At 54.3% G+C, this 25,524-nt stretch overlaps 3 protein-coding genes across 8 annotated transcripts; 2 read left to right on the forward strand and 1 right to left on the reverse strand.

Annotated features, from left to right (window-relative positions):
* The first annotated feature begins 78 nt into the window (after positions 1-78).
* Positions 79-3,447, forward strand: METRN (meteorin, glial cell differentiation regulator). The gene is made up of 4 exons (XM_015877227.2): positions 79-224; positions 1,114-1,526; positions 1,636-1,695; positions 2,326-3,447. Exons 1-4 carry the CDS (start codon positions 139-141, stop codon positions 2,640-2,642), a joined length of 876 nt encoding a protein of 291 aa, XP_015732713.1. The 5' UTR covers positions 79-138; the 3' UTR covers positions 2,643-3,447.
* Positions 3,448-6,629: 3,182 nt separating this feature from the next.
* Positions 6,630-8,508, forward strand: ANTKMT (adenine nucleotide translocase lysine methyltransferase). The gene is made up of 5 exons (XM_015877232.1): positions 6,630-6,823; positions 6,901-7,005; positions 7,375-7,515; positions 7,726-7,776; positions 8,078-8,508. Exons 1-5 carry the CDS (start codon positions 6,638-6,640, stop codon positions 8,264-8,266), a joined length of 672 nt encoding a protein of 223 aa, XP_015732718.1. The 5' UTR covers positions 6,630-6,637; the 3' UTR covers positions 8,267-8,508.
* A 488-nt stretch (positions 8,509-8,996) lies between these two features.
* Positions 8,997-25,522, reverse strand: CCDC78 (coiled-coil domain containing 78). 6 transcript variants are annotated; one of them, XM_015877206.2, is made up of 15 exons: positions 21,327-25,522; positions 20,963-21,094; positions 20,393-20,479; positions 19,979-20,158; positions 17,034-17,189; positions 16,895-16,945; positions 16,219-16,307; positions 15,578-15,656; positions 15,002-15,127; positions 13,430-13,641; positions 12,670-12,841; positions 12,227-12,270; positions 10,476-10,542; positions 9,568-9,668; positions 8,997-9,315 (listed from the first exon to the last, which is right to left on the reverse strand). In XM_015877206.2, exons 1-15 carry the CDS (start codon positions 21,402-21,404, stop codon positions 9,189-9,191), a joined length of 1,701 nt encoding a protein of 566 aa, XP_015732692.1. In that variant the 5' UTR covers positions 21,405-25,522; the 3' UTR covers positions 8,997-9,188. The 6 variants fall into 6 exon arrangements, 5 of the variants coding, with proteins under 5 accessions (XP_015732692.1, XP_032303611.1, XP_015732695.1 ...); XM_032447720.1 differs by lacking the exon at positions 20,963-21,094; XM_015877209.2 differs by lacking the exon at positions 16,895-16,945.
* Positions 25,523-25,524: the final 2 nt, after the last annotated feature.

Raw genomic sequence — 25,524 nt, forward strand, 5'->3', positions numbered from 1 at the left:
CGGCGCTGATTGGACCCCCCGGTTCCCACCCCCCCAAATTCCCCAGCGCGCTGCGTTCCGCGGCCACGGCCGGGGCCGCCGCCGCCTCCGCCGCCCCCGGGGCCGCCGCTGCCGGGAGCCCGGAGCCCCGGAGCGGCCATGCGGGCTCTGTGGGCGCTGTGCCTCGCCGGGCTGGCCGCTGCCCTCGGCAGTTTCTCGGCGGATCAGTGCAGCTGGAGGGGGAGGTAAGCTCCGGGATGCGTAGGGCAGGGTTCATCCCGATCCCAGTCTCCGTTCCGATCCCGACCTCAGTCCCGATCCCAATCCCGGTCACGGTGGCTAAGAAAGCCCCGAGCGTCTCCTAAGGATGAGTCCTTGGATCTCCCCCTGACTCAGTTTCCTCTCTCGAACTGGCTCCTCTAATTGCTCCCCTCATCCTGGGAGAGCTCCGAGCTGCCTTTCCACATCTCCGCTCACCCGTGCGTTCCTCCATCCTCCTCTCCACGCGGTGCCCCCGCTCCCTACAGCCCCGCCACTGGTTGGTCGGAACGGCTGCTGGAACCCTAAAACTTCCCCCGAGACCCCAAAAACTTCCCCCGGGGCCTTTTCCCACCCCGGAAAGGCGCCGAACTCGGGAACAAAGAGCGGGGGCCCGGCAGGAGGGGCTGCGGCGGGGCCACGGGGCCGCGCAGCCGCCAGCGCCTCGGCCCGGACAAAGCGGTCGCCCCCCGCTCTCCCCGACCCTAAAGGCGGCCCCGCTTCCCTCGGCTCACTGCGTAGCAGCCACGGCCCCAGGAGCGACAAAACGATGCGCTGGGAACGTGAGAACCCGAATCCCACAAGAGCAGAGAGTGGGGTGACCCCCCGCAACACACAGATCCCAGCACCCAAAAGTCCACCTTGAAAGGGCAAAGGGAATGGGGTGCATCTGGGGGCGAGGAGGGAGAAAACATGCAGGAAACATCCCCAAATGGGAGTGGGGTAAATCACTAAACTGCACCCCAAAGCCGAAGGGTGAAGGCTCCAGCATTTCTATTTGGGGTTTCCAAGCTCCCATGTAAGGACACCCCGGGTGGGTCAGAGGTTGGGGTCTACACTCGGGGTCCTGCTGACCCCACACATGGTCCCTTGCAGCGGCTTGTCGCAGGAGTTGGGCAGTGTGGAGCAGCTCACCCTGCGCTGCGCCGAGGGCTCCCTGGAGTGGCTGTACCCCACGGGGGCACTCCGCCTCCGCCTGGCCCCCCGCCTGCCCCCCGCCACCACCGCTGATGGCCGCGACCCCCGACACGTCACCGCCTGCCTTCAGCCCACCGGCACCTTCCGGGGGGCTCAGCTCTACCTGGAGCGGGATGGTGAGCTGGAGCTGCTGCTGCCCGAGGCGGAGGCTGCCCCACGGCCCCGTGTGAGGTGTTTCAGCTGGCCGCCCCATGAGCAGGTGGCCCTATTCCTGCAGGCCACCCCACAGCGAGACATCAGCCGCCGCATCGCTGCCTTCCGCTATGAGCTGCGGGGGGACTGGCTCGCCCGCCCCGCGCTGCCTGCAGAAGGTGAGAACATCTTCAGGTGCTTCAAATAGGAAAACCTCCTGAAAAGGGGGATTTCTGTCCCCTCGTGGTGTGGGCACGCTGAGGTGACAATGATGCTTGGCTATTGCAGGGGTGTGCCGGCCGTGCAATGACACCGAGCTCCTGATGGCCATTTGCACTAGTGACTTTGGTGAGTGCATCCTTGGGCTCAGGAGCAGGGAGGGAAATACAAAGTGGGATGCTGTAGGGATGGGGTGAGAGGACAGCGCTGCTTTGAGAGCCCTGTGTTGTCCTCATCCAGCCCATGACATGGCCATGGGGCCCCATGCTGCTCTCATATGTCATGGCCCTGTTCTGCATCCGTATGGGGCCATGTGTTCTCCTTCACTCTGTCAGCCTGCAATGGGTCCCTGAGGCTGCTGGGGGATGGAGTTGTGGGTGGGAATAGGGAGAAAGAATAAGAATAGGGAACAGGAATGAGGATAATGATGGAGGTGGGGATGGGGATGAGGATGAGGAAAAGTAATAGGAATGGGAATGGGGACAGGGATGGTGATGGGAACAGGAATGGGGAATGGGGTTGGGAATAAGGAATAGGGATAGAAGTGGGAACGAGGATCAGGACTGAGAAGGGGAAGAGGATAGGGATAGGGATGGGGAAGGGGATGGAGCTGGGGAAGGAAATAAGTGTGCGGATATGAGGATGGGGATAAAAAAGAGGAAGAGAGTGGAGACAGGGATGGAGATGGGGATAGGAATGGAGATGGAGATGGGGTGGGGGCAGGTGCACACTCATCCCTCTCTCTGCCTTCCCCCGCAGTGGTCCGTGGTACCATCCACAGCGTCTCCAACGATGCAGAGCTGCAGGAATCTGTCATCGGGGTGAGCGCCGTCCGCATCCACCGCCAGAAATTCCCCCTCTTCCAAAGCGGGGGGCGGCCGGGGCGGGCGGCGGGCAGCATCCGCACCCCTCTGCGCTGCGGTGTGCGGCCGGGCCCCGGCACCTTCCTGTTCACGGGGTGGCTGCACTTTGGTGAGGCATGGCTCAGCTGCGCTCCCCGCTACAAGGACTTCCAGCGCATCTACGAGGGCGCCCGGCGCAGGAGGCAAAACCCCTGCGAGTTCCCCGTGGACTGAGCAGCTCGGGGTGGGCAGCCCCCAGCTTGGGAGCAGCCCTGCTCGAGAGACACTGGAATATGTGTTTATCTCAGCCCCCTCCAGCTGCCCTGGGATGCTGAGGGCATCGCCATGCGGAGGGGGCTGCATGCTGTCTGCAGGGACAGGCACGTAGGGACGTGGGAGCACGGTGGGTGGGAACAGCCCTGTGAAAATCCTGCAGGATAGGATGGGATTTTCCCAGTTGGTGACCCTGGGGGGCTGCAGAAGGGGGCTCCGGGCTGGGGGTCCTGGGGGCCAAGGGGTCATTGCAGGTGTGGGGACACTGCAGGACACGAGGAGAGCGGTGGCACAGTGCAGTGGTGACGGCAGGGAAAGGAGGTGGATAGGCAGTGTTGAGGGTGGAAGGGGGACTGCAGAAATGGAGAGCCGTGTCCCGGCCTGAAGGGAGCCAGGGGACATGGGAGGAAGGGAGAGCAGGAGCAGGAGGAGCGAGAATGAAGGAGTGAGGCTGAGGAGGGAGCAGAGGTGGCACGGAGGGTCCCCATTAGAACCAAAGTGCTGAGCACAGGAGGGAGAAGGGAGCAGAGAGGTGGAGCAGGGAGAGGTGGGGCTGTGCCACCGCCCACATGGGGACACCACAGGGCAACCATGGGGCTGTGGCTCCACAGTGGTTTCCTGGTGCCACCACACCAGGGCAGGGGGGGGATTTCAGACCGTTGAGGGTGGGGGAGGCAGCATCATATGTGCACTAAAGTTATAACGATACCAAATTTGTGATTTTTTTTTTTTATATATATATATATAAACTAAGCTGTATTTGTCATGTTTGTGGCCTTCTTTAACTGAGTGCTGACAGATGGGCACTGAGCATCGTGGTGCACGGCTGAGCATCCCGCACCCTGCAGGGCTGCAAACACCCATAGATGCACATAGATGCATTTTGCTATATCCAAATTGCTCTTCCCAGGGTCACCACCCTCCCCTGGTGTTGCTGCTGTCAGCACCGATCTCATCAGAGCCCACAGCCACAAGGCTCCATTGTGCCCAGCCCAACCTTGGAGCTCTTCTTCCCCACCACAAACCGTTCCTGATGAGCGCTGCTGGATTTGGAGCTTCATTAAAACAGGGGCGTGCAGATAAAATGCTGGGATCTGCCTGCAAGAGAGCAGCCCGTGTGGGTGGTGCAGGACACATTATGGGTGTTGTTTGGGGCCGTGTTGGGATTGGGGGTGGGACAGAGCCCCCAGATGGGGGGTAGAATGGGAAGGAGTGGGAAATCTGGAGGAGGGAGGTGGAAAAGCAATAAATGAGCGCAGACAAAGGGCCCCGCGCTGCCCACGCAATCCTGGCTCCTGTGACCCCAGCACATTCCTCTCGCTGAAATTATTGCATGTAATGCTCCGAGCATCCGGCGGCTTTCTGTCCAGCGGCCGAATCCCTTGTTTTTCTCCCTCTCTGTTTATTTGGTCAAATCAGATCGTTCCGCTGCAGCGGAAAAGGCTGCGACGCTGCTTTCTCTCCAACGTGGATTTTCAGTGGTGTTTTTGGTGCCCTCTGCCCCGGGTCGGGGCCGCCCACCCCTGCTTCCCTGCTGCGCCGGGCCATGGTTTCCTACAGGAGGTGCCACGGTGTCACCACCGCTGTGGGTTGGGGATGGTGATGGTGGGTCAGGTCTTGGGGATGGCACCATGGTCTTGGCATCCCCGTCCTCTCAGTGTCCCCCCCCAGTGCCCACCCTCAGCTAAAGGTGGCACCAAGCAGCGGGCAGAGCTGCAGTGAGCATTCTCCATCCAGCTCACGTTTCCTCTGCAGGGTGAAATACAAGGTGAGAGGCACCGTGATGGTGAAGATGGATGAGGGGCGGTGGCGTGGCACGGGGCTTTGTGCCAGCTGGGCACAGGATGGGGGTCTGGGGGTGATGGCTGTCCCCATTGTCACAGTGGTTGCACCAGATGGGGGGCCTGGAGACAACCCATGAGCTGACCCCCCTACACAACTCAGTGTGCCAGCACAGGGGACCTCATGGCCACCCCAACCCAGGAGCCCTTTGGGTAAACGCTGTGGGATGGCACCTACAGTGTGTCCCCAGGGTCCCTGTCACCATCCCCATCACACAAAGAAAGCGGCCGTTTCGCGCCACTTTCTCCCCCCAGCCCTTTTCTACCCTCCCCCTTACACCCCCCTCCCACCCCCCTTGTTCCTTCCCCCTTCCCGAGCTCCAGATAAAAGCCGGGACGCGCGAATCGCGGGGCACAAAGGAACGCACAAAGGCTGCCGGCTGTGCGCGGCCCGCCCCAGCAGGGGGATGGACATGGCCCGGGGCTGTCCTGCTCCCCCCATCCCTTCTGTCCCCTGTGTCCCCACTGCACACAGCACTGTGGGACCTGGAGATGTCGTGGGGTCAGGGGTTGTTCTGCAGGGTTGGATGATGTCCCCAGGGTTAGGGATTGCTCTATAGGATTGGATAACATTCCTGGTACCAGGGATTACCAGGATGATGAACTCAGGGTTAGGGGATGCCCTGAAGGACTGGATAATATTCATGGGGTCAGGGGTATCCCATTGGGTTAGGATGTTGTCCCTGGGGTCAGGAATGTCCCATAGGGTCAATATAATCCCCCCCCCCCCCAGGGCTGGAGGCTGCCCAGCATCAGGCAGGATGGGGCATTTTGGTTACCTGTATACAGCACCAGTGGAGGATGCCCATCCCAAACCTTGGGCTCTGCCCCACAGCCCCCCTCCAGCTTTAACTACATCAAATCCAACCCCTGGGAGCCCTGGCGATGCCGACAGCTGGTGGGAAGGAGCTTTCCCAGCACATGGTGACAAATTCCCAGCTCTTGGAGCCGCTTTGCAGCCGCCGCAGCCTTGGGGCGGGGGGGGGGGGGAGCAACCAGGGGTGAGAGGCACTGGGGCTCCAACACTCCCCACGCAGCACCACCTGCTCAGCCCTGCACCACACCACAAAGCCCCAGCACCCCGTGTGTGGGAATGGCTTCATTCTTCACTCTCCTTCTGGCATCATCGGGGGTTCAAGCTGCACCCTGGGGCTTCCACATCCCCCCCTCCACCCCTCCCCGTGCTGCCCAAACCCCCCAGCCCTGAGCCCCTGGATCCTATTTCCTCGATTTTCTGCTCATTCTCAGCCTAATTGGCTCCACCTGCCAGCGAGCCGCAGAAAATCGGAGTGATCCCCATGTCCCATTTGGCTGCAGCTACGCTGGGACTGTCTCACAGCACTGTTGAGGTGGGGGGGGGGGGCTGCCATTGAAGCCCATGCTATACAGTGGTGCAGCACAGGGACATGGCCATGGGTGATTTCTCCTTGTGTATAAACAAGAGATGCTTCACCTATGCAAATATAAATAGATAACAATATTAAAAACGGCCTTTTATCCCCATGGTGTGCCCTGTTCCCAGCGCTGCTCTGGGACATGTGCTTAATGGGGGCTGAATGACACTGAGCAGTGCATAGGAGCTCAGTAATGTCACCCCATCGCAGGGACATGGGATTCCCCTTAGGATTCTGGGTCAGTCCCAGGTTCTCAGGGTCAGGGTGCTGGGATCCACCCCAGACCTGTCACCGTGGGTCGGGGGGATACAGGGAGGAAGGCAGAGGCCGTAGGACGTGCGGTGCGATGATGTGTCAGCAACTGCCTGCACAGGGCTGGGAAGCTGCCTGCCCTTTGTGCACCGCTCCCCTAATTGATGTGGTATTGTTCCAGGGTTTGGGTTTTAATTGAGGGTGGGCACAGATCCCCCGCTGTGACCCGCAGCCTGGAATTTTCCCACAGCCTCACGGGGCCAGCAGCAGTGGGGAAGATAAGTGAGCTCCAAGTGCGGACACACAACCACGCACAGCCCTGTGCTAGCGTGCAAAGCATGCACAACCATTCCGGGAGCTGCTGCCTTCAGCAGCCCCAGCCAAAGCCTTGGAGCTGGCAGCTGAGCAGCAGATAAAATGCACCCAGTGGGCGCATGGCCATGCATGCAACGGAAGGGCCCGTGTGTTCATGGGGCCGCCCCTTCCGGCAGCAATGGACGCGGAGGCGCTGGACGAGCTGGCGGGGCAGCTGCATGGGGAGGCCCTGGGGGCCCGTGGGCTGCTGCAGCTGGCGGCCACCACCAGCCTGGCTGCTTATGCTGTGTGGGCTGCAGTGCTCATGCCTGGCTTCCGCCGGGTGCCGCTGCGCCTGCAGGTACCCCCAAAGGCCCCCCCAATGGGAACTCATTTGTTGGGCGAACCCCCACTCCCACCCCTGCTGTTTGCCCCCAGGTGCCATATGTGCCATCCAATGCTCAGCAAGTGGCCAACGTGATGGGACTGCTGCGAGAGCGCACGGGGAAGACGGCAGATCTGGGCTCTGGGGACGGCCGACTTGTAAGGCGTGGGGGGAAAGAGGGGGGTTGGTGAGGGAGGGAACCTCATGGGCATCCCCAGTGCAGAGATCCCCAGGGCCACAGTGCTGCACCCAGTGAGCCCCCGCTGGGGCTGATGCTGGAGGGCTGCCCCCCAGGTACACTCCTATGTATACCAATACCCCATATACCCTATACACACACCCCCTGTGCCTCCTCCTATAGGCACCCACCCTGTGCTTCCCTCCATACACCAGTAAGCCCTATATACACCTTGATATGCATCTGTATCCCCATGGGAGCCCCGGTGCCCAGGACAGAAGGCAGCAGGGAGGTCACCTAACCCCAAACCCAACAGCTTCATTTCAGCCCCAGTTCTCTCACCCCCCAGGTGATTGCAGCTTACAAGCAAGGACTCCGTCCGGCTGTCGGCTATGAGCTCAACCCCTGGCTGCTGTGGCTTGCCAGGTACCGGGCTCGCAGGGCTGGATACGAGGGGAAGGTTTCCTTCCTGAAGCAGGATCTGTGGAAGGTAACAGCTGCAGGGGACAGTGGCTGTGCTGGGTGCCAGACATGGGCAGGAGCTTTGACTCGATCCTTATGGGTCCCTTCCAGCTTAGGATATTCAAGGATTCCATGGCATCTTTGCTTGCCTTAAGGCTCACAGCACTCAGCACTGTCCCTATACTTATCTTCCAAGAGCCGTTTCCTTCATTCATTCCCTTTTTCCTTCTCTTTAAAGGCAAATCTTTCTGATTGCTACAATGTGATCGTGTTCCTGGCTCCCAGTGTGGTAAGTCTACGTGCTGAGCTGCTGCTATCCTCAGCAAGCCTAGAAGGGAGTTTGTCCTTAGAAAAAGAGAGCAGGTCTGGAATATGAGCTAAGAGTCTTTACAAAATAAGGCCAAAAATAGGAGACTGGAGGTATAGAAAATCACAGAGCCAGCCCATTGTGTCCTATGGAAAGGCCACTGGACACTGCTGCTTTTTGGGCCCGCTTGGGAACCATTTTGCTATGGGACAGCAAGTGGGTCACTGCAGCACAGCGATGCTTCCCTAAGGCCACCCAGCCTCTGCTATCTCTCTCTCTCCAGAAGGATCCCCTGGCTGCCAAACTCCTGGCAGAACTCCCTGATGAGGCTCGTGTGGTGGCTGGGCGCTTCCCCTTCCCCTCCTGGACCCCAAGCAGCACCATGGGGCAGGGGCTGGAGCAAGCCTGGGCCTACGACATGAAGGAGGTGCGACGCACAGCACGGAGCAGCACAGATGGATGCACACTATGACAGCAGCTCCTCCAGCCTGGTACAAAGGGTCAGCAATGTGGCACCATCAGAACCTCTCCCACCAGTGCTCAAGAAGTGCTTAGCTGGGCTCTTCCCCCAGGGCTTTGTCCCTGAGTGCCTTCCAGATTGATCAGCAAAGGAGAAGGAAAATCAGACTGAGTGAGCACACAGTGTAAGGGCTACACCTCCAGTGCCTCTTTTCAGTCCATAGTTTTTGAGAATAAATGTTTGTACAGCTCTTCCTCAGAGTCTTGTGCTTTGCCTTTGAGCTGCAGGGCCTGAGCAGCCCCTGCTCGCTGCCTCAGGGCTCTGCTCTAATGTCCCCTTGAGGAGGGGCAGGAAGGTGCTGGTCTGGCTCACCAGCTGTTGAAGGATTCAGTTGGGTCCTGCTAACATTACATAGCACTCCATTTCCTACTCCTAACACAGAGAAGAAAGGTTTTCTCACCATGACAGAGCAGCTCATCTCCTTTCTGTAACCTCTTAGAGGCAAAGTCCAGCTTGAAAAACTCCTGCCCTTTTCTTTCATGAACACAGAAAAGAGCAAAAGCAGGAGCAGAGCCAGCCCTTAAACCAAGAGCACCTTGCGCCAGGTCTGACCTAGGAAAAGCATCACAGCATCCATGAGAGCAGGAACTAATCCCTGCAGTCACACAGCAAACAGCTGCCCAGGGGGTGGCCCTGTGTCCCAGTCCTACAGCAGAATGATCAGAGGACAAACACAGCACCGCTGTCTTGTTCCATTTTAGTACCATTAATTTGACACTGAGGACACCCATATGGTTCCCTGCATTATGCATCTCTTGGCCAGGGAATGATGCTTTCCTTGGCCAGTCTCAGGACAGAAAGTCCCTTTCTTTTAAACTTTGTTTTTTTTCCCCCCCCCTATAACTGTGCTGCTTCCTGCAGTTGCAGGGCAGAGTTAGAGCTCACGGCTGATGGCTTTCCTGGATCTGGGCAGTGAGTGAGCATCAGCTGCCCCAGCACTGCGTGCACGTGGCTCCTCACCACCAGCGAGCTTCCTCACCCACAGCACCTCCTGCCTGTACCTGCAAGAGGGAGACAACACTGTGATTCCCAGCATGGTCAGGGCCCAGCTGGCAGCTCACTTATGGAGGTCACCCATTTAAGTGCCTGCTTCACCCTGTGTTTGTTGCATGCTATTGAATGTGCACAGTCAAGTATTACATGCTGGGAGTGCAGGTGCTGAGCCACATTGGTATCTCAGCCCCAACAGACAGAAAACAGGCAATCACAAACTTCTGGCAGAGAACATGCAAAGAGGGATCCTACTGCCTCACCTTGCTAGGTGCTTCTCTATGTAATCCTGCAGCTCCAACACCTGTTCCTCTGCCACAATTGCCCGTGTCAGCAGCTGACTCCTCTCCTTCTCCAGATCCTCCTGGAGTGGCAAGGAAAGCATGGAGAAAGGAGGGAACTCCGTGAGATGAGAGTGAAGGTGCTCAGCCCCTCTCTGTCAGATGGGACCAAGAACTTTGGCTCTGGCATCACCTGGCATGAAGCTGCAGAGGCAGCCAGGAGACCAACGTGCTCAGAGAAAGAATCCTGGTGACAATGGCCCAGCTTCCCTCCTGGGCATCAGTCATACAGACAAAGTGACTGGGACACCCCAGGACATGCAATACCCCGGTCCACCAATTCACAGTTAACTCACCAGAGCCACCATTCTGTTTCCAGATCCCTTCCCCAGCTGTCCCACATGGCACTGTTTGTGCCAGCACCCCTTTTCTCCCCAGCATCCCTATTGCTGCCATTGCTGCTGGACAGAAAACCCCATTTCTGCTAAACTTTCTCACATCCTCCAAGTTTCATGGCTGCTGCAGGGAAATGCTGTGGATGGAAAGAACTTCCTGCCTGCAGTACAAGTGTCCTTGCACCCAGAGGGAACCGGATTGACATAATCACATTCAAACTGGATTTCTATAGCTTGAATCAAGGTTGAGAATAGATCCAGCTTGTTTCACAGCTACCTCAATATTTGAGCTGAAACAAGAGATGGAGAGATACCAGCCAGCAGTGTACAGCTGTAAAGGTTGGTCTACTCGGTAGCACACCCTGATACACCACAGGTCATTGAGCAGTCACTTGGTGTGCTGCTTTGGCAGAGAAGGGCCCACCTGGAGCATCGTGTCCCTGGCAACTGAGTCAATGTTAGACTTACGTTAGACAGGCTGTTCCAGAGCTTTACCTGGGTGCTGTGTGTGAACTCCTGGAGCTGCTTCCTGACCTCTGCCCAGCCCTCTTCATCCCGCTTCCTAGGAGAGAGAAGACTGTGATCTCTCACAGGCATTCAAGCAGCTCACGTACAAGTCACACTGCTCTGTTTGGGGGCTGGATGCACTCATGTCCATCAGAGCATGAAGCACAGAGCTTGGAACCTTTCCTATCCCGATGCCCCCAACCTCTTCAGGGCACACAGAACTGCCCCCATGCCCAGGCATGAGAGTCACAGCCCTTCTGCCAACCTGGGATTCCTACTGGGATGGCTGGATTTGTTCCAGGCTCACATCACCGCTCATACATCAGAGGACTCCAAGCAGAAAGAGTCATTAACCTGACACTGCAAGACTGAACTTTATGGAAATAGAGAGCTGGGTATGATCAATGCCAAACGCTGGCGCTTTTCATGTCTGTGAGCATAGAGCTGCTCACTCGGAGCACTGAGTGCGATAGGTGAGCTGTCTGTGCAGCCCAGCCGTGGGAAAAGTTCTTCCTATTCTGTCCCAGTCTGAATAAGCAAAATACAGGTCACATCTGATGCTCGGGGAATTTTGGTTGTATGAACTGAGGAATGCATTGTGTTGGAGCGCTGCAGCCTGCAGAGCGGCTCTGCTGCGGCTGTGCGAGTTCCCTCTGGTGGCTGCAACTCAGCCCAGGCAGATGAAAAGCATGGCTGAAGTTCCATGGGAGCAGAAGCGAAGAGAACAATAAACAGTGAAGCCACACTGATCAGGATGAGAAACCTAGCTGTAGTTACAGCTGCAGTGATGTGGTGACACCCGGCTTCGTGTCTCTGCTGAGAGGCAACAAGGTGATGCAGAGGGTAAGAACTACCAGCACACAGGACAGAAATGTTCTGAGGCATGTAGGGCCTCTTCCCAGCTATAAAAGCCTTAACAAGATGCATCACCACGCTCTAGTGCTTCTCTGTCTTGTTCCTGGGGTGCATCTGTCCAAATTAGCACATCTGTTCAAGGGTTAGTATAGATGACATGGCAGAGTCTGGTAAGGCTCAAGCTCTTCTCCAAGGCATTGCTCTGGAGCCCAATGGCTCAGGCACTGGCCAGCAAATCTGTGTTGGAATCCAGTTAATGAAATACCTGCCATGTTCTCCAGGCCACCACATTTTAAAAAGCACAAAAAAATCCCAGCTTGGATTTTTCTGATGCTTTGTTCTACCTCTGCATGGCTGCAGCTGGTAGAATTTCAATGGAAGAATGAAGCAGGGGGAAGAAACTGATCAAAATGAGCTAAAAAATGGCCTATCAGCAAGCCAGGGTAGTGCCAGTACTGGGACACCTGAGTGTTCCTATCCAGCTTCTGTGTTGGGAGGGAGGAGAAATGAGGCCATTCCAGGTTGGTGTTGTATCACTGGCCTTTCCCAGGTTGTGGTCCACCACCAAATCACTCAACCGTGTGCTTAACTCCAGCTTCTAAAGGGATCAGTGGGACTAAAAACATGATTAAATCAAGCATGTGCTTAAGAGCTTTCTTGGATCAAAGCCCAAATGACCAACTCATTTCACCACAGGAAATGCTGCGCTGAGACGACAGCTGGCTTTTCTTCTCAGATGAGTTCCTATCAGCTCCATTTCTCCCCATTTATCATCGTCTCCAAGTAATGCAAAGAAAAACCCCAAAACAAGAACTCCTCAATCCATACAGCGAGGAGAATTCAGAACTACAGTTATCCCAGGGGAAATAAAAAAGAGGACTTACTGGTCAGGAGACAGCTGAAAACCTGAGGTTTCTTTCAGTCTTTTCTGAAGGCAAAGGAAAAAGAGCATTTCTATAAGCACTGAACCATTGCAACACCACAGTCCTCACCCCTGTCTTCAAAGCTCCAGCAACTCCCAGTGCTCTGCCAAGGGAGTGATGTGTAGGAGAGTGTTAGGGTCTAGATCTTCCATTCTGATCATATTTAAATAAATGGAACTCACACAACTCAAGGAAGACCTTACTGCCCAGCAGCAGGCTGCAGAGCTGACTGATGTGCTTGTGTGTATGTAGCTCCTGCTTGGACATCCCAAGTGACAAAGTGAGCAAGCATTGCCCTTGCAATGTGCCACAGAGACACAGCAAATGCCTGAGGAGGAGAGACCTATTTTGTAGCTCTATCTATTGTTTGTGAGAGCTTCCCCAAGCCAGCAGCCCAGCAATACCTTCTGCAACTCGTGTAATTGGAGCTCCAGTTTGACTTTGTTCTCCCGCAGCCTGTTTAGCTCCTGGGTTGTGTTTGTCTGCAGCTCTGGGTCTGTGATGGCAAAGTGGAGCTCAGCAGGGCCAGAATCCATCTCACTGCTGCCCAAGGAGCGGATCTTCTCTCGCTGCACACTGTACCAACATGGCAGAGGTGTTGGTCCCTGGTAGCTTTGGTGAAGTAATGCACTGAGGGTTGCTCTGCAGCTGCTGCAGGTACCACTGGGTGCTGCTAGCTCAGCCAGACCACCTGCCAAGGGTGAGTAGCAGAGCCCAGCAGCATGTGCAGGATTCCTGGGAGTGCTTCTGAGGGGAGCTCATCCTATGGAGCTATTTGTAGCTTTGATACTTCCCACAGCCCAAGCTGCTGAGAGCTGTGGAGCAGAGCTGAGAGCACCGCAGGAAGGGCTGGGAAGCAGGAGTTATTTGCGGTACCTTTACATTTCCACACCACCCAACGGGGATTCAGCTTCTCACCCTGAATTTTGCACAGCAGGAACCTGTGTAATGAGCAGCTCTGGTTTGCCCAAGCACAGTGTGGTATGCAGCTGCAGACATGCTCCTCTTGGCTTGTCATGGAGACAAACGTGCCCTCCACGCCTCTGTGCACCTGGGAGCCCTGCTTGCCTTCCTTGCAGCAAGGGACCTGGGTGCTATGGGGCACCCATACTTTGTCCTCAGCAATGACCTGAAGAAACAGAGGGAGTCTAGATTTAGCCCTACCTGTATGCAATCAGCAGGTTCTCGTGCTTCTTGGCCATGTTTTTCATGCGTTTCTTGTAGCCACGTGCTGCTCCAGCCAGCTGCTCCTCCCGAGCCTTGTAGGAAGCTCTGATGTCCTTCAGCATGTTGTCCACAAGGCGTTTCATGTCTGCATGCTCAGCTGGAGCCTTGCTAGGCCCGGTTCGGGTGCTGGGTTTGCTGTCCACGTACTCCTTTAAACACATAGAGGAGAAAATGGAGATGACAAGTAATTCCCTAAAGACAGGTAATCCATCTCCCACATGGGAGTTCCAGCACATATCCTCTAACTTTAAAGAAAAGACACTAATTTTGCTTAAATTAACTTCCTCCCCAGCCCTTCAAGGCAGAGGTGCACTGTACCAGCATCCCCATATCCCATCTATGGGGATATCTATCACTCACACACTAGACCCATCTATGGAACATAATCAGCACCATCCCTGGTCTCGCACTCTTTCACCATTCCCCACTCCCCTTAGCTATGAGATACCCTGATACAAGTAAAGCTGTTCTTCATGGTAAACACTGCTCTGCTCAGTCTCCTGATCTATCATCCCACCACGTTCTTTGGTGCTAACCTTCTGAGACAGCAATTACTGCTGTAACATTATAATATGATGGAAAGTACAGCAATAATAACAGAATAGCACAATCCCAGGCTATAGCAAATTATAACAACCCCAAATGCAGCAGCTGTGGACACAGAAACAAAGGAAGAAAAACTGCATAACTTTGGAAGGCACCAGGCAGGTGGATGCCCTCACCTCCACTGCCAACCCTTAATGAGGGCAGGGAAGGGGTGGATCCTGGCTCCAGCCTTTCTGGTTACTTAGCTGCATTGCTTGCACCTGAGCTCCCCTGGGCTGGCCCTGCCTTCCCACCAGGTGCTCCATCACTGGCTCAGGCCGTGACTTAGCATTTCCACTACAACTGCCAATAACTATAGGGGTAAAAAAAGATTTATTCCTAGTCTCTGCTGAATGCAAGCAGGTTTCTGTGCCTGAACCTGTCTGAAATGCCTGCTCTGTGTGCTGGGTCTCACCCTGCTCTGTGGGCCTTATTCTGCCAAAGGCTCTTGTTCCCAGAGCAGGTCCCAGGCACTTGCTTTACATGGCTCTGTGCCGACCACGGGGCTGGCAGAGCTTCCGCTGCGGACAGCAGCAGGGGCACCATGGAGGCAGCAAAGCGAGGCGGCAACAAAGCAGCAGTGGCATCGCCTGGGCTGCCGAGGGGAGTTGTCAGGGCAATGGGGACTGGAAGCCAACTGGAAGGCAGCCACAGTAAATAAGAGGATCTTTCAATCCAAGTAATCTGACCGAGAAAGAAAGTCCCAGCAGAAACTTGCTTATGGTTCAATGTAGCCGTACAGGAAATCTGCGCCAGGAGGGGGCTGGCACCTCCTCCCCAGGCCATGCCAAGGACTCAGCCAAGCATCCCAGCATGGGGTGGAGAGATCTTCCAGCCTCAAGCACAGCTCCCAGCACCTCCCTGAGCCCAGTGAGGAGGGGAACAGCAGCAGATGAAGCCTCCTTCAGGCCTGGGGGTACCCACCGCCACGTCCCTGATGTACTGCGTGAGCCGGCAGCGATACTCCTCGCTCAGCTCCTTAAGCCGCAGCTGCAGCCGGGAGTTCTCAGCCTCCACCTCCTGGAGTTGGCTCTGAGAGGCCAGCAGCACCTAAGCACAGTGAACACACATTGCTGCCCTCACCCTCCAGCTGGGCAAGGGGAACTACTGAGCTGGAAAAGAAACGAGGGCTTAATTCTCAGCTATTCTGTTTCCCCAGAGCTGAGATGCTGGGAAGGGCTTTTTGTACAGAATGTTTCTCAGAAGGTTTGTAGCCTGTGTTCCTCTGCTACCTTTTGTCATTTGCAATCCCCCGCAAGTGACTTCACCAACCCTTGCAAAAATAACAGTTCCTCCCACCCCGAGCAAGCAGCACATCCCAGCACATGCACTGCACACCTGAAGGAGGAAACCATGCAAGGGGAAGCACCTCAGTGCCACAAACTCCCTGGATGGTTGGAGCACCTCGAAGCAAACCAACCACCACGCTGCCAGCCTGGGGTTCTATGCATTGCACACACATCTGAACCACAAGGAAGGATGGGAGGGAGCTCGCCTTACTGCTGACTGCTCTGCCAGTTTCTGCTGGGGGTCACGGGCTGCTTTCTTCGCCTCCTGCAGCTCTTTCCCCATTGCGATCCTGGGCATAAAGGAGGAAAACACCTTTGTTTGCAGTCCCCAAACGTTGCTTTAGGCTCAGTACTGCCAGCTTTGGGAAGGAAATTGTAGGTAATGACAGAAACCTCGGAGCAGCTGTTGCTGACCACCACCAGCTGAGCACTGAGCAGAGGCTGCAGAGCTCTCACAACCAAAGATACATGTCCTGCCTGGCACAAGGTTCTGGTTTTGGCCTATTTCCTACTGGGACAGCCTCTGTGGGGACCCAGGCCCCACTGCAGCCTGCTGACTAATGGGGCGTAAGGCTGAGGCTCCCCACGCTGCCACACATTGCCATGTATGTCACTGAAAGTGGATTTTCAAGGGCACGTGAGTCAGTCAGGGATCTAAACAGACTCTTAAGGAGACGTTCAGCCCTCTTCAGATCCTTGCAAACATCAGCTTTTACTTCCAGGGCTCACTTCTAAGAGGGAACACACCAAATGGAGGCTGTTCCTGCTCCTGTTTGTAGGGCTCACATTCAGCTGCAATGAGCTCCATCAGTACCCAACAAGGGAAGGACGTTTGCTCTCTCAAGCACTCACACTTTCTCTTCCAGCTTCTGCTGCTGCGAATCGTAGGTTTGCTTCAGTTTTTCAATCTCCTCTTTTATGTGATCCTGGTTTCCAAGCAACTGAGGGACAAGCAAATGGGAAGATGAGAAGGAGAGCTGACAGAAACAGAAGGATTCTTGAAGAGGGAAAAAGTGAGGAGAGCCTCCATCTAACCCAAATCCTGCTGGTAGAGGAACACAGGGGGAAGGGGCAGGTTTGGCTGGCAGTGAGCAGCGCTCTGCAGCACAACAGGAATGATGTTTCATCTGGAGATGCTCTCCCAAATGAGATGCCCACCCTGAGAATCAGGCTCCTGCCAGGAACTGCTGGTGGAGCTCAAGCTGGTGTCACTGGGCTGCGGGTGGAAATGAGGCAGGAAATAGCTCTGGGCTCCCATCTTTGGGTGCTTTACCACCTCCATGTTTTCAAGTGTCAACAATAAGCAAGTATTTCCTGCACCTGGTTGTTATCCTCCCTCTGTTCCCCAGTGGGCAGCTGCCATCTCTCAACTTTTGCTGCACAAGAGCTGGAGTTACTCTGGTCTCAGCTTCACAATTTAAGGATAATAAACTAAATCCAGACATCAGCTCACCCATAGAACCCAACTATCAGCTACTCAGAGTAAATCCCTCTTCTGCTTCCCAGGGACCCTGCAGCACACACTCACATTTCTTCCCGGGTTTTGCCACTCATGTTCAGGGGCAGCCACATCTTCTGGCTGTTTTTGGAAGAGACAGAGGGGGGTAAATGTTGGACCCCTGTTCTCCAAAAAGCTCAGACTGGGAGAAAGGCAGAGAGGCCCTTACCTTCACCTTCTGAGCAGGGGGACGATGCACCATTACTCTGTCTGGCTCAGCAGCAGACTCGGTGGCAGAGGCATGGGAGTGCTGCTGGTTGCTTTCTGTGCTCCTGGCATTGGTCAGGCTGAGCAGCTCTAGGCTGAGCTCTTCATTCTTTAAGACCTGCCAGGCCAAAACAGGAAGGACAGAGCTCCTGTAACGCTGCCTCTCCAGCTCTGCGTGCTGTTTGTTCAGCTCACACTCACTGCTCTTAGTGTGTACACAAAGCCGGTGCTCGCATCCCCTCCTGAAAGCCAGTTTTATTTTTAGTTCTCTCTCATACGTCCAAAGATATCGGTGGTTTTCTAATTCTCATGGAAATGTAGGGTATCACAGTCAGGCAGCAGGCACAGCCTGCAGGATTATTCACGTGTTACCTTACTCCCTTGCCCATCTCACTCTCTGATATGGATCACAGTGCAGAGAGCCCTGGGCTGTGCTCCCCCAACACCTCTCCATCCTGCCCCCCAGCCTCCCTCCTCACCCCAGTTCTTCACTCCCCACACATCTTCCCAGCATTTAGGCAGGTCTTTTCCCAAACAATGGTTCTGAACAGCGCGAGACTACATAATGTAAGGGAGAATGGCCGAATATCCATCCATCTCTCGACTGGTGCCACTCAGCTAATTCCAGTTTTGTTTGAATGCATACCTCCAGAAGCAGACAGCCCACAGCACCGTGTAGGCAGTGAGATTCAAAGCAGTGCTGGTGTGAAGTGACACATTTCCAAAAGATAAAGAGTATCTGAATGAGAAAAGCTCTGTTACAGGTGATCTGGAAGGAACACTGGGGGAATTCATGTCTCACGGGAGGGTTTCTATGTAGATAACAAAGCTTTGATGGGGTTTATGACTGGGGACAAGCTTGAGTAATTGTTACCATGGCAGTGAATCGAGAGGATGGGAGGCAGAGGTCATCTGAGTCATCCATGGAGAGAATAGCTTATCAAAAGATAGCACAGGGTGGGCTGAGGGAGAGAGGAGAGGAGAAAAGAGGCTGACAAAGAGGTGAGATATACAGCTGTGAAAACTGACAGCTACGCAGAGACAGGCGGCTTGTTCCCCAACCGAAACCCATCCATCTGCAGCTGTCAGCCCCAGCTATTTGATCAGAGGGGGTCACATCAGCACACAAGAACCGGCTTTTTGGACCAAGAGAAAACAAGAGAGGCAGCCCCAGGTTCAGGATGGGCTTCTCTGCTTCCTACGTACCCTAAATCCTGGCCCTGCTCCAGGGAAAACCCCACATAGAACTGGTGCACATTTGGGTTCCCTGCGCCGGCCTCACTTTGTAGCACCGCTCCGGCCTGTGTAAGCCCCAGAACAAAAGAAGAGGAGGAAATAGGGAGTTGAGAAAAGGTCAACGTCTTGAAAAGGAAGAATTTACAGCGCGTTAGAAAACAGGCACAAAGTGTCGGACTGGCATCTTCTGGAAGGCACTTCCCCAGGGACAGGAAAGGGCAGCGCGGCCGCTCTCCTTCGCGGGGACAGACACGGGGCGATTTGTGAATCAAGGCTTACAATGGGGGTTGTAACAATTCAGAGACTCTAACTGTTCCCGTACAAGGGACCATGAATGAGCCCGCGGAGCTGCTTCTGCGCCAAGCAGCCATGACAACATATTGGCAAGGTCACAAGTAGCACTTGTAATTGGGAATGTGTAAAAGGTTCATTGTCTCCCACCAAGGGCTCTGGGGAAGGGGAGGGGGCAGAACCGCAGGCTGCTTTTGCCATTTCCTTTGGGAAAGTCCACACTGGGAAAATAATGAGCAAGAGGCCCATGCCACGACAAGGCTTGGCCTGCCAAGTTGGAGCCTCTTTCGCTTCAGGCAGGGATATTCAGCAGCCAGAGCCAAAACACCAGGGGAAAATCCATCCCTGCTGCAAGGTGCAACAGGTTAGTTCAATTGGCTTTTCACTTAGCGGCTGGGACAGGCTGGGAGCGCGTACCCCACTCACTGTCATGTCCATATTAACAGGGATAACTTCACAAGTCATTAAGTGATTTAGTTGGAACTGGATGGTTTTGTATACCCCCCCTCTACCTGAGCTCTGCAGAGAGATGCTCGTCGTGAAGAGAGAATGGACAGACAAGGACTAAAGCTCCAGGTGGAACACTGCTGGTTATAGATGATGCTTCATCCCAACAGTGCTGAAAGCTGTGCGGAGCCAATGACCCTTGCAGGCTCCTTCCACTTCAGAATATACCAAGATTCTATGATTCTAAACTCGCATGCCCCACATCTTCCCATCACAGGTCAGCACAAGGCCAGCACACTAAACTAGGTCATTTGGCTGCACCAGCTGAAAGATCTGCTGGGGCGGGAGGCAGGAGCGTGTCAGTCATCCGATCCAATTCAAAGAGAAGAGGTGGGAGGGGGAGGGAGGAGAGGAAGGCCTATTAACGGAGCTATTCTTGCCAAAGAAATGCACAAATCCGAGATCCAAAATGCTTCACTTCATCATCCCTGATTTAACAGTCACCAGGAGATGGGCTGTGTTCGAAGGGAGAATCGGAAACGTGTTTATATTTCATATTCTTATAAACTTGACAACTTCAAAAACTTCCAGGCCCCTTCCCGCCACCAAATGAAGTGAGAGAGACTACAAATGCGTTCCCATGCAGCCCGTGCAAGCCATGCAGAAAAAAGGGAAACAAAGCGTGCTGGCAGTCCAAGGGATCTGAAACGTGCACTCAGAGCAGACCTGCAGTGACCTCCTCCTTTGCTTTGCTAGGGGTGGGGAGGTGGGATAGCATAAAACAGGGAGCCTGATGGCAGAAGGGAGCAGTCACACAGGTCAGTGTGGGTGCAGGACTGATCCTTGGATAAACAACCAATAGACAGCCAAGTTGTCCATAGGTCAGATCACCGTGTTACGGAGTAGAGAAAACCAAAGTAAATGCCATCTCACCTCCTGGTCGAGTTCTTTGCCCAGTGCCAGGTAATTGCTTTTCAAAATGATGTACTCATCCGCCAGCTCCTTCCTGCTGGTCTCCAGGGCGTGCAGGTGGTCCCGTAAGGCATCCCGCTCCCCACTGACTTTCTCACTGCAGAGCTCCAGCTCCAGCACACGATTCTCCAGGGCCAGGATCTATGGGGGGGGCAAAAGAATTAGGCTGTGGCAGAGACCAGCAGTAATTACATGGTATTTATTTGGCCAGACTTGGTGTTCTAGCACCAAGGGAGATGAGTTTCACGTGAATTTCAGAGTATCTGGGGAAACAGAGGAAATTCACTGCTCTAGATAAAGAAAAGAGAATATGCCAAGCAAGCGAATGTGCATCCTGGATAATGATATCTGTCAGAGCTGCAATCTTTCACATACCATGTTTTTCAGTTCAAATTTCTCTGTTTCATACTGCTCCTTCATTTTGTTTGTCTCAATTTGGAGGTCAACAAGTTCTTTGGAAATCTAAAAGAGAGAAAAGGACAGTATAAAAAGTCCACGGACCATTCTGAGGCCAGCAAAGCTTTTCAACTGGCTGCAGCAGGGAATCAGAGCTCAGGGACAGATGACTTGAAAGGATCAGGTTGGGTGATAGAAAGTATTTCCTCTGAGAAAGAGAAGAGTGCTGGGGGTTGGCACAGGCTGCACAGGGAGGTGGTGTAGTCACCATCCATGGAGGTGTTCAAGAACTGTGGGGATGTGGCATAGAGGGACATGGTCAGTGGGCATGGTGGGGTGGGTTGGGGTTGGACTTAATGACCTTAGTGGTCTTTTCCAACCTGAATGACTCTATGATTCCATGATTCTATGACCAACAGCTGCACCTTTTACCTGAGCAATAGTGGGAAGAGGAATTGCAATCAGCTCCCAGGTTTTTGGCCCTGAAGTACACGGCCCTGCAGGGCTTCATGGCTCAGTTCTCTCTAACTCTCCAGGTATCTGTTTTACCTTCAGTTTTTCCTCTTCACTGAAGATCATTCTGGGTGACAAATCTGGTTTGGAGCCAGTCAGCCTCCCCATCCTCTCCTGCACATCTCCAAATCCTGCATAGAGCCTCTCATTCCTATCCTGCAGCTGCACCTAGAGACACAAAACAGCTCCGACAGCCAGTGCCAGTGAGCAGAGCTCTCCTCTCCCATCCCCGTGCTGTTGGAAGGGAAGAGTGCAGCACACCCAGTGAGGACATGCAGCTTTCAAAGCTTTAACAGATTGCAGATTGGGGTTTGCCCTCCTGCAATGTCCCAATCCCATGTGGGATTCACAGAGCACTGGTTCAATGACCCAGGGAGGGGCTGCAAACCTTCATACTCACATTTTTGTTAGCAAGATGCTGCGCTTGCTCCGTCAGAGCAGTTACATTCTCCTTATCTGCAGCACTTCCAAAATCCATGTGCGTGAGGCTCAGTGCTCACTGGCTGGGATCTTTGCACAGTATTTGGGTACCAAGGACTGAGAGTGAAGGCAGGACCCAAGGATCACTGTGGCAGTGACTTTCCTCTCTAGGGAAAGCACAAGTGCTGTTGCTATCAACTTTGGTTGCTAGAGGGTGAGCTACCCACCTCGATTTTGAGGTGGAGCAAAGTGCTGCAGTCACCTCAGGAGCTGCTGGAGGGAAAGAAATGACACTGCACAGAGCAGAAACTTCAGCAAGAAGCTTAGCACACATCTCTGCTGTACTTGTATCTCCTGCGTCATCTAGGAAGGGTAGCAATACGGATACGAAAGGCCAACGAGCTGTCCAAAGGGATTAGGATCTTTCAGCTCCAACCAGTAGCAGGGAAGAATTTCCCAATCTTATCGCTTAGCATCAATGCAATGTGGAGAAACGTAAGTTTTAAAGCAAAACACAGACTGAAAGACTCTGCTACGAAAGCCAGTTGTGTGTTGAGAATGAGACACCGCAGGGCACAGGAAGAAGTTCCCTACACTGAGCATTGCTAGCAGCTCTCCAAGCAGGAGCTGCTTCCCTTACAGCCGTGGCTGAACTTTGACTTGCTGCAGACTCAGAGGAATTTGTCCCAGCTCGTTTGTCAATGTTCACTCACTGTTAGAGGCGCACTGAACTCTGATGAGCCCAGACAGCTAAATCTGGACTGTGCTGGTCTATGCGGTGTCACTGAATCCAACTGGCCACCTTCCAGCACGACCGGGATGAGTCCCAAGCATGCACAGAGCTATCAGTGCTTGAACAAGTGAGGGTTACAGAGTGCTGAGGAACAGAAGATAACGCTGGAAGAACTCATCGAATAGCAGCTATGGGGTAAAACAAGTGCTGCTTTTTATCTTATTTGAAGCTGTTCCTGCAGAGCAGGTGAGCTTAGGTAAGAATTTCCCTCTTAAGGAAAGCGTTGGTGGTGATGCAGCGTTCCGAGGGACCACAGCTCTGAGTAGCTTCTTATAGTTAAGCTAAGGCTGTAAGTGAGGGGGAGGGCCTGTCCTGACACAACAACGTGCTGAGCACCATTCTCCAGCTCCCCAACAGCAGCAGCTGGTCCAAACTGCAGCTGAAGGCCTGCAAGCACCTTGACGTGGATTTTATATGAAGCTACAGATGTGCGATCCAGCAGCAGAGCTCTTTTGGGGCTCAGGGGATGGAGATGCTAATGAAAGATGCAGTTACATCTTATTTTTCTGCAGAAGAACTTAATAGCCCCGAAGTCATTCTATTAAGGTAATGAAAGCGCTGAGGAGAATTCACAGTTTCTTCACACCCACAGCTGAGCAAGAAAGCCAAATTCACACACGCCCACAGCACTGGGGTGCTTGGAAGCCTGCAGTAAGAGCACCAGCACAGTGGGGAGAGGAGCAGAGCCCTGGTGCAAATAGGTGGTCACAGCCAATGCTGGCTCCCAAGGGGAACCTGCTTCACCCACTGGTCTTCACGTTCATGGCAGTATAAGACTGATTAACACATACAGTGCTATTTATGGAGCTGCAGTGCCTCAAAGGCCTGGCTTGGAGCAAACCCTTCACGCAGGGTGCTGCACTGACAGCCAGCAGACACAGCAGCAGCTGCTGTTCCCCTGGTTTGTGTATACAAACATCCCAGCTCACAGCACGAGCAGCAAGGCTCCTTAGTTTGCCATTGCAACCTAAAGAGAAAGAAAGAAAAAACACATAAACACCAAATGTATGTTCAGTGAACCTCACAAAGGGCCAAAACACCAGCTTTGCACCCAGCCTTCCTTTCCTCTTGCTTTTTCATGGCCAAGGCATGCAGGTGACGTGGTGGTTGTCACCAGCAAGCCACCCTTTGCATATAGCTCTAAATGTGCAAAGAGCTCAATAGAAACATGGGTGAAGTCCTGGAACCTGCAGAACCACCAGCAATGCTCACAGCCCACACCAGCACTGCCCCACATGGCTCCAGCCAGGCTTAGTGCAGCACTGGCTTTGCTATCAGACTATCAGGCTTCCTGCACCAGCAAAAGGGTTTTGGTGCTGGAGGCAAAGCCCTGCTCCTCACTGTTACCTTGAGGAGTGTGTGAGGCATTAGGGCTTCCGGAGCTGGTGCCCCAGCACCTCCCACTCCCCCCCTGCACACAATTAAGTGTTGGGAATGTCAACCCCCGCATCAGCTCCTTAGAGCTGCTGGGGAAGGAGTGAGGATGCCTCACCCAGCAGGTGTCACACTCATTGCTGGGGAATGGAGCTGGGATGAGGCAGGCAGGAGTCACGGGATGGCACGAGGAAGGTGATGGTCACATCGTGCCTCCTGTGCTGCTGTCAGTGCCAGCGTCACCACCAAAGTGCCATCACTGCCCCCGGGAGGGATGCCATGCACCCACATCCCAACCTGGATCTCAAGCTGGGCTGAGCAGGGGAAGCTGCAGAACAGCTTTCTTTGATGGCTTTGCTCTCTCCCTTAATACCATTACAGCCTTTTCCATAGCAACAGCGTAGACTTTGTTCCTGGCCGGGCACGCTGAGGGCCACAAGGGCTGCAGTGACACTGCACTGCCCCACTCCTGGGGTCCCAGACATCATGGAGTGCAATGGGAGATGGCAGCTTCACAGGGCCTGCGAGAGGGGCTGCTGCTCTCCCTTTGCTTGCTGCTTTCACAAGAGAGGCCTTTAGCACACAGCCTTACCTGCCCGTGGCTCTCCCTCTGATCACATTGATCAGTGGGGCTGTGCTGGTTCAGCTCTTTGCTGCTCCCCATTGATTACGCCTTGTGTCAATATGTGCTTAGCGCCTGTGGTGGGTGCGCTGCTCTCCGTCGCCCGTTTCTCCCTTCGGATCTATAATTTCCCAGAATAGAAGATTAAAATAGAGGGGGAGGAGAGTGCTGCTCTGAGCCAAAAAGAAACTGGGAAAACGTTTCTTCTTTAGCTGAGCTGCAGCGTTCCATTGAGAGGAGCAAAGAACCTCTGGCATCACCCCCTCACCCTGATACTCGTTTCCATGTGCCCCTGCTTCCCATTGATTGAAACTTCCACCAGAGTTCAAGAGGGAAGAGCTGAGAAGCCCCCTGTGAATCAAGGGAGGACAGGCTGTGATCCATGGGGATGGGAGAGGATGTGGGAACAGAGCTTCTCCGCCAACATGGCTGTGGAGCATCATTACCTGCTCCTCATCCCCTGGGGAATAGTATGGGGTAAGGAAAACCCTCAGTGCTGCTGATGCCAGTTCCCAGGGTGGGCAATTGGAATCCCAACCACAAGCATTGCCAGTCCCATCCTGGTGCATCCCCCAGGAGGAATGGGCTTGTAGAGGAGGCAGGAAGGGTGCACAGAAGCTTTTCCAATGGTTCCTTTGACCCTATAGAGCCAACGGGGCAGCTCCACTTTGGGCATCACCGACCTTTTTGCCTTTCTTTTTTTTCCTGGAAACTGATAAAAAGTTCTTCAGAAGCCACATTGGACACAGGGGGGTGGGGAAATGACCCGGGATACAGGATGGGGTCAGAGCTTTCCTGGGGACTTGGGGAGCTGCCAGGCTGCTCTGGCCAGAGAACGCAGCATCACCACCCGTGGGATCTGCTGGGCTCTGGGCAAGTTGGCCCACACAGAGTTTGAGCAATGTGGGTGCAAAATGGGACTGTGAGGGGAAGAAAAGTTCACATTGGAGCGTCTTCCATTTCTGTGAGAAAGAGAGGTTGATGGGAAGCCCCCAGCATGAAATCCCCTACCTTTATATGAGAGTGAGACCTTCAACCTTCCTCCATGCTCATGGTATCACAACAGCAGTGTCACAGCTGTTGGAACTGCCCCTTTTTATTCCCATCACCCTGGCACAGCCACTTTGAGCTACAAGGAAATGAGTCCGGTACCGTACTCACTCCATAGGCATCCTCAGCAGAGCACCAGGGAAGGGCTGCTGTCACCACTCAGGGACAATGGGACACAGCTGCGGGACATCCCACGTCCATCTGTCTGTCCTCCCTGCTCACCCAAGCCCCACTTACAGCGGTAACATCACCCCCAGCACTAAGTCCCAGCACATAACCTGCACCCATGGCTCAGCACTCCTGCAGATATCCCCAGGCACCCCCCAGGCTGGGACAAAG

The sequence above is a fragment of the Coturnix japonica genome, chromosome 14, assembly GCF_001577835.2.
Source record: "Coturnix japonica isolate 7356 chromosome 14, Coturnix japonica 2.1, whole genome shotgun sequence".
NCBI classification, from domain to species: domain Eukaryota; kingdom Metazoa; phylum Chordata; class Aves; order Galliformes; family Phasianidae; genus Coturnix; species Coturnix japonica.